General features: G+C 32.9%; 1 protein-coding gene across 1 annotated transcript; it reads right to left on the bottom strand.

Annotated features, from left to right (window-relative positions):
• Positions 1–2,768: 2,768 nt before the first annotated feature.
• Positions 2,769–3,194, bottom strand: LOC130467695 (uncharacterized). The gene has a single exon (XM_056836286.1). It carries the CDS (start codon positions 3,192–3,194, stop codon positions 2,769–2,771), a length of 426 nt encoding a protein of 141 aa, XP_056692264.1.
• Between the last annotated feature and the right edge of the window lie 5,438 nt (positions 3,195–8,632).

The raw sequence follows: 8,632 nt of genomic DNA, 5'->3' as shown, positions 1-8,632 counted from the left end.
TGTACTCCAACTTGAAAAGAGACCTATTTTAACATTTTATTATAGATATAATTTATAAAACGTATATTTGTATACGATGATATAATAAATAAGACAAAAATTGTCAAATTCGTGCATCGCACGGGCTTCAACACTAGTTCCTTCTATTATTACAAGTCCATGGAAACCCATAATTCATGGGCAACCATTCTTACATTTAATTGAATACAAAGTTTGACAGACCATCATGTTTTGAACTTGCTTGACATTGATTATTTATTTTCTTTTAATTTTTTTAAATTTTTTTTTTTTTTTTTTAATCTATTGCCATGGAAATGGTATCAACAAAAAAAATGCAATTAATCAGAGAAACGGAAGAAAATGAGGAGGAAATTATATGTGGATAGTTGAAATTAAAGAGGTTAGTAAAGTGGGAACTATATGAACGGAAAATTGGATGAAATCGATTAAGAGGTGGTGAACGCAAAACGTTTCATAAAATTATCTTTTATATGGTGGTGAATACGAAAACATAAAACTTAAAAGGTTGATAAGTATCAAAACTATGTATATCTTGTTTTTTTAAGTATTTTCTCTCTACTTCAATTAATGCAAAAGCATACAATATTTTTTTTTAAAAATAATCCCCTCTCGTTCAATCGTCTAAGATTAATATTTTCTTAATTCCCTCCCAAATTTGAAATGAGAAGAACATTATACAATGGAAAAGAGTAGTTAATTAATAATTAAAGCAACAAATTAAGCAAGAAGTTTTTTTTTTTGGTGAATAAATTAAGCAAGAAGTTACGAGTACGTTCAAAAACCTTCCCTCCTTTCGTTGACTCCCACTCCATGTCCTTCGATTCATATACTACCTCCGTTCCTTAATGTTCTTTATGGTTACTATTTGCACGGACTCCAATGCAATATTTAGCGACTTATATATCCATTTTTGTATGTGAAAAATTTATAAAAATTTGATATTTTGAAAATACACAACGAGACTAATCTAACAAGATCTTACATGATAACATTTTGATGTATATAACAGTGGGAATCTACGGTCAAAGTTTTCATACTTTGGACACATATTCCAAAGCGTAAAGAGCATTAAGGAACATAGGTAGTACATTTGAAACGACCTCAATTGATCTCAAGCTTCAACACTAGGGATTGGAAAATGTTTGGTTGACCCTAAGGGTTGACAACCCCAAAGATACATATAACATAAAATAATATATAAACATAATTAATCGGAGAGAGAAAGTGTTGTATGTAAATTTTCAATGCATTTGTAACCAATTAAAAATCAATATTAAAAGGATTATCAACCCTTAGGGTTACTCTATCAATCTCCCTAGGGATTCAAGTCACTCTCATTCCATTGTGCACTTTCACGTACACTTGTGTCTTGTGACTAATACGAAGTAAGTATTAGATATTTAGATGTATTTGTTATACACATTTTTTATTTTTGTCCTTGAAGGGTGCACTTGGCTTCTCTAAATTACCACAGGACCGAGGCCCAGTTACGGATTATGACATCAAATAACCAAAGGCCCACAAGTCGAAGAGTCCAAAGCGGGCTTATAGAGCAACAAGGCCCATTGTCAATCGTGGAGCGCCAACAGGAAGAAAGAAGCGGAGAGAATCAGAAGAAGCAGTTGGAAAATGAAGCAGTAAGGGTGAGTAATTTATAATTCGAGAAAAAAATGAAAAAATAAAATAGAAAATGTTAATTTCGAAATTGACATATACTACCTCTGTTCCTTAATGTTCTTTACGCTTTGGAATATGTGTCCAAAGTGTGAAAACTTTGACCGTGAATTCTCACTGTTATATACATCAAAATGTTATCATGTAAGATCTTGTTAGATTGATCTCATTATGTATTTTCAAAATATCAAGTTTTTATAATTTTTTCACATACGAAAATGGATATATAAGTCGTTAAATATTGCATTGGAGTCCGTGCAAATAGTAAGCGTAAAGAACATTAAGGAACGGAGGTAGTACTAGACTTTAGCCCGTGCGATGCACGGTTTCTATTAAATTGTTACGTTAAAATACAACTCCTACATATACCAACTATATTTTATATATTAGATTAAATTGATTTTTTTTTTTTTTTTTGGATTGAATTTCATTTTAGATTTTTTTTTTTAATTATTATAGTGTTTGATTTTGGATGAAATTGTATATAAGTAATATTAATAATTATTTAATAAAAATATTTACGTGGCACCTAATTATTTATCTACGTGGCATTCGACTTTTTAATTCAAAAATAATTTTGAAGTTTTATTTTCCTACATGGCGCTCTAATATTGGATTAGTGTTTGATTTTGGATTGAATTTTATTTTAGATTAGTGTTTGATTTTGGATGAATTTTATTTTAGATTTATTTTTTAATTATTAGAGCGTTTGATTTTGGATGAAATTGTATATATTAGTAATTAATTAATTAATTTAAATATCTACGTGGCACCTAATTAATTATCTACGTGGCACTCGATTTTTTTAATTCAAAAATAAATTAGATATCTTATTTTTCATTGGCCGAAACCATTAGTAATCCTAGGTGGCGCTCTAATAGTTAAGCAAATATGCCTCCTTTATATATGTATATTATATTCCGTACTAATTAGAAACAATAATACAACATATTAAATTAAAAAGATCTAGAACATAAATTTAAAGGCAAATGAAACAAAATAATACATAAATTATCATTAATTTAGTTAGCCGCTCCTCCAAAACGTGACCAAATGTGTTCCATCAAGTCATGTTAAAGTTGATTACATTGAGTACGATTATGAATTCGGATATGATTTGCAAAGTATTGTTCCCGGTTTGCATAATAGTTTCGAAGGAGACCATGTTGAAGTTCAGGACTTTCTGTTTGATTCACATCTACAGTGTATTGGACATCTCTTGGTGGATTCATGTCTTCATTATCATCTCTTTCATCATCAATGATCATATTATGCAATATGATGCATGCTTTCATAACATCTCCTACTTCACTTTTTTTCCACAAACGTGCTGGGTTGCATACAATTGCAAATCTCTTTTGGAGCACCCCAAATGCTCGTTCTGTATCCTTTCGTGCCCCTTCTTGATATTGAGCAAACCGTTTCCTTTTCTCAGAAAGCACGTTTGCTCGAGGAATGGTTTTGACAAAAACCGGCCGGCCAATCAGGATATATCCCATCAGCAAGATAGTATCCTGATTAAAATATAGCCGTTGATGTGCATGGGTTGGAAAATATATGCAGTAGCTCACAAAATATAGCCGTTGTGCATGAGTTGGAAAATATAATCGTTTAAAGTTGCAGAAAAAATGAATTAAAAATATAATTAACTTTTTTTTGGGGTGAAATAAAATAAATTAAGTTTGATGATGTGGCATTATTTGATTGGAGGGAGAAAAAAGTAGAGTCTTAAGTGAGTCTTGGATTTTCAAACTCACTTCAAGACTCGGGGTAGTCTTTTACCACATTATCCCAAGACTTAAGCTTAAGACTCATCTTGAGACTCATCTTAAGACTAGGGATAAACACACCCTAAGTGTTTTTATTTCAGGCTTTCATTAATTATTGGTTCATTTGGTAATTTAATCTAAAAATTACTCATACATGAGTGAGTCCTTCAATCGGAAAGGTCAACCATATTGTAAGGACATCCCTCTAGACACCTTGATTATCTTACAAGATAAGGTGTTATTGTTTGTTTGCTTTTATCATCAATATCAATAAGGTATGATAGTTTAACGAACGATGATCGGTTGTAGTTAAGAATGTTGTATCAAGTTTTCCTAAATCAAACTTGCATTGAGTCGAATAAAATAGGAAGCAAATGTATATCCTTAACTCGAGACAAGTACGAAAGATGTGGGCTATGTTACTTGGGCTCTTCATTTATCTCAAATACTCGTGTCGAATCCTCGACACTTTGATATGAGTATGGATACTTAGACACTTTATTTTTGAACAAAACCTTACTACTTTTTTCACAAAATAGTCGTGTCGGATACTTGGACACATACCGGTGTCATATATGTAATATGGGTACCCGAGTCCGAGTAAAGGATATATGTTAGATAGTAGTCTTTAACATTTGTGTGTAGGAGTATTCTCCCACAGGGAAGAAATATGTAGTTTGGAATGTCTTTAAATATACTCATGTAACTCATATGTATTGAATATGTGTTAGGTTGAGTTGTTGGGCCAAGTGGAGCATTGGGCTTGATGTACTAGTATTGAGTTGCTAATATGGTTATATATTATTAATCAAGACTTGGCACGCGCACAGTTTATATAATGACATACTATTTGCACAGTTAATTAATAATTAAAGCAACAAATTAAGCAAGAAGTTTTTTTTTTTTTTTTGGTGAATAAATTAAGCAAGAAGTTACGAGTACGTTCAAAAACCTTCCCTCCTTTCGTTGACTCCCACTCCATGTCCTTCGATTCATATACTACCTCCGTTTCTTAATGTTCTTTACGTTTACTATTTGCACGGACTCCAATGCAATTTTTAACCACTTATATATCCATTTTCGTATGTGAAAAAATTATAAAAATTTGATATTTTGAAAATATATAGCGAGACCAGTCTAACAAGACCTTGCATGATAATGTTTTGATGTATATAATAGTGAGATTCCACGGTTAAAGTTTTCATACTTTGGACACATATTCCAAAGCGTAAAGAACATTAAGGAACGGAGGTAGTACTTAATTAACTTCTTTTTTTGCGATTAATTAATTAATTAATATTCCTATATTAATTAATTATTTATTTTAAATAGGATAATACCAACGGCAGTTATTTAGTAACTGTCACATTGGTTTCCTATTTAGCCTAATGCATAATGTTAATGTTAATTACGTTCTTCTCATATTTCTCAAAAATTTCATGTTCATGAGAATGGATGATAGGGTAGCTTTGAATTCCATCAGCAATATAGTGGGGGCTAATATTATCCTAATGACAGAGATTATCTCGTCCTAATCTATAAATAACTTTAAATTTTTTGCGGTTAATTAATTAATCAACGGCAGTTATTTAGTAACCGTCACATTGGTTTCCTATTTAACTTAATGCATAATGTTAATGTTAATGTTAATTACGTTCTTCTCATAATTCTAAGAAATTACATGTTCATGAGAATGGATGATCTTGCTATAATCCGTTTGTATGATTAGGAAATCCCGGGGATAGGTTAGCTTTAAATTCCATCAGCAATATAGTGGGGGTAATATTATCCTAAGGATAGAGATTATCTCGTCCTAATCTAGTTTATGTATTTTCGTTTTCATAATTCAAAGTATAGTTTGTAACAAAGGATGTGAGTGAGACAATTATCGTTCTAAAGTACTGAATATATAAAATATAAGAGTTAAGCTAAACAATGGGGACTCACCTTTCGTGTTTTTCACCCTTTAGGACCTACACCTTTTTTTTCACCCTTTAGGACCTCAAACTAACTTTCCGGTAAGTTAACCTAAGATTAACTCACCGTTAACCATATCAAAATATAAAAATAAAAAGTAAAACATTTAAATACAATTAATTAAACTTATAACATTAAATAAGTGGGAATTTACCCCAAAATTCACCTAAAATACATCATATATCAACTACGAAGTACTCAGTATGACACATGAAGAAACAAATGCAACAACATCAATCAATGAATGACTTTGTGCTAGCAAAAAAAGAGTTACTTTGATTATTAAATAAAAGTTAAAATACGCAACAGCAGCAACATGCCAACATCCACAACATAGGTCTTGAGGAGAGAGAAAATAAGAATTAAGAAAGGGAGTAGATGGAATCTTGGGTAATTTTAAAGAAAATATTCATCAATAATTTCAACACATAACAATTTCACTCAATTAATCATCTAATTAAAATTGAAAATGCAAACTCCCAACATAATTGCATCAACGATATAACATAGATCTAATTGAGCAATTAAAGAGAGTGAAAATAAGACCTTGGTTCGTCATTAATGGTGGAAATGAGATTGGAGAGGGGATCAAAACAAAGAAGAACAAGAACAAGAAATTTATGAGAGCGAATAACAAATAGCTGCTATGGGAGATTCCTCACATATTCATACAATCCCCTTATCCCATAACCCATCTATTCAGACAATTGAACTCCTCCGATCCCCTCCCTCTAATTCTACATTGACAATAATTCATAAATTCTCACCATATCAAAATAATCACAACAAAACCTAACAAATTCCCAAATTTTAAGATAAAACCCAATGTAACATTCCCTGCACACCATGCGTTCGTGAATAATGGCGGAAATGAGATTACCTTTCTCATTAATGGGAGGTTTCGGTGGGTTTTAATTAGTTATTTTAGTTGATTAAGAATGGTGGTTAAAGGAAAGGTGAGTAGGTGACAGATTTTGGCAGCAAAAGTATTTTCAAGGGAAAAAAATACAGCAAGAATTGCCACATAGGACCAGTAAGTTATTGCCACAGTATCTTAACCAAAGGGACTAAGATTTTAATCAAGGGGACTAATTTTTTTATTCACTTTGGTTAGTTTTGACCGGAAAGTGAATAGTAGGTCCTGATCGGTGAAAAAAAAAATTATAGGTCCCAAACGGTGAAAAAATTAAAAGGTTAGTCCCCACATTTGTGCTTAACTCCTAAAATATAATGAAAAAGCATGCATCGCAGTGGAGGATTTAATCTTTGTTGGTTAACACAAACCTAACAAACTTCTTGTACATACGTAGGTAGTATTAAGCCTGAAGGAAATAATGCCCTTGGTCCAAGTATGCATTCTATGTTAAGTCTAATAAATGCGGTTCAGTATTAATTAACAAGTTAATAATTCAGTGAGATCAAGTGAGCTGAATGCCTAGCTAGAGGCCGCTTCAGTTCAAGTGGAATTAATGATATTAATCCACAGCTTACTCTTGACTGAACCCGTAGGGTCACACAAATAGTACGTAAACGGATCAAGTATTTAATGGCATTAAATACTCCATCTATGAATATTCGGAACCGACGGATCTTGGTTTCAGTGGGAGCTAAGATCGTCACAGGCAAGAAATGAATACTCCGGAAACGATGATATTGCCGGAAACGGAAATATGGATCGTATCGGAAATATGAATATTATCCAAGTCGTAGATGTTGCCGGAAACGGAAACATGGTACGTATCGGAAAATATTATTGGAAATGGAAATATTACCAGAATCGGAAATATTGCCGGAATCGGAAATATTGCCGGAATCGGAAAATAATTCCGGAAACGGAAATATTAAATATTTGTTCGAAACGGAAATTAATTCCGGAATCGGAAATATTAAATATTGTTCGTATCGGAAATAGATTCCGGAAATGGAAATTTAATCGGAAGCGTATCGTACGAATTAGCATCGGACGAGGCTTGCCGGACGAAGGCCCAGCACGAAGCCGGGGCCATCGCCCAGCAAGCATGCGCGCCACAAGCCCAGCCAAGGCAGCGCCCAGGCCTACCGCAAGGCAGGCCCAGCGCGCGCCAAGGGCCACGGATGCGTGGGCCGTGCTGCGCGGGCTGCTGCTCGCACGCGCATGGGCAGCCCTTGTGGCTGCCGTGTGTGTGTGTGAGTTTGTGCTCATGCGTGATTCCTGAATCTACAAGAGTCAGTGTATGATTAAATTTCTATTCCTAATTGGATAAATTAATTAAATAGAATTCATGTAGGATTCTAATTTCAATTAATTCGTATCCTACTAGGATTACGATTCCTTTTCCATAACTCTATAAATAAAGGCCTAGGGGTCATAATTTATACACAAGTTTCAAAGTATTCAAAAGTGAGTTTTTTTGAGAAAAAATTAAAACACATCTTGCTCAAAAAGTGCCGAAATTTTCTAGTACCTTAAGGGCGATTCTAGTTGGTCAATCTTAAGGCGGATCCGGACGTGCTGTGGACTATCTACGGAGGGACGACACTTGGAGTCCTAAAAGACTTGTTCTTGTTCGGTTCGGGCGCAGCTAGGGAGGGCACGCAACAAAGAGTATGCATCTAAATTATGCTATATGATTATGTGTAAATAATATGTTGTCCTGGGTTAATGGTTGTTTCCGCATGATCTATGTAATGTCATATGTATCATAACCTAACAGTGGTATCACGAGCCCCTTATTATTTTCATAATCTAAATTGCATGAACATGGTTAAATATTACAAATTTGCAAGAATTAAAAGGGGTGATTAATTTTCGTAATTGTTAATTAATTGCAAATTGCGTTTATTTAATTATATGTACGCAGTTTTTCGGCAGTTTCTTCATTACTCATCCGAATTGAGTGATTTTTGTGTCAATTCCGCATGTAAAAGGCATTCTAAAATTTTGACAAAAATAATATTTTTCTGCCGAACCCAGAATTCTCAAATTCGAAGCCTAACTATGACTTTTCGAAGGTTTTAGTTTTTCGAATGCAAAATTTCGTAAATTTAAGATGTTAAATTAAATATTTGCGATTCTTGTTGATAAATCTTGAATTTTTTATTGACCTACTGCATATGTTTAACAAGTTTGAATGCCTAGTCTTGTTAATTATGCAATCTAATTTGTAATTATGATTAATTTGTTGAAAATTAGAATAATTTAGAATTAATTT

This window comes from Spinacia oleracea, chromosome 2 (assembly GCF_020520425.1).
Source record: "Spinacia oleracea cultivar Varoflay chromosome 2, BTI_SOV_V1, whole genome shotgun sequence".
NCBI classification, from domain to species: Eukaryota; Viridiplantae; Streptophyta; class Magnoliopsida; order Caryophyllales; family Amaranthaceae; genus Spinacia; species Spinacia oleracea.
The sequence above is the reverse complement of the archived record's forward strand: the minus strand, read 5'-3'. Positions and strand labels throughout refer to the sequence as shown.

What these genes read in the sequence shown, in the direction of transcription:
- LOC130467695 (XM_056836286.1), bottom strand. Translation starts at nt 3,194, where the DNA reads ATGGGATATATCCTGATTGGCCGGCCGGTTTTTGTCAAAACCATTCCT.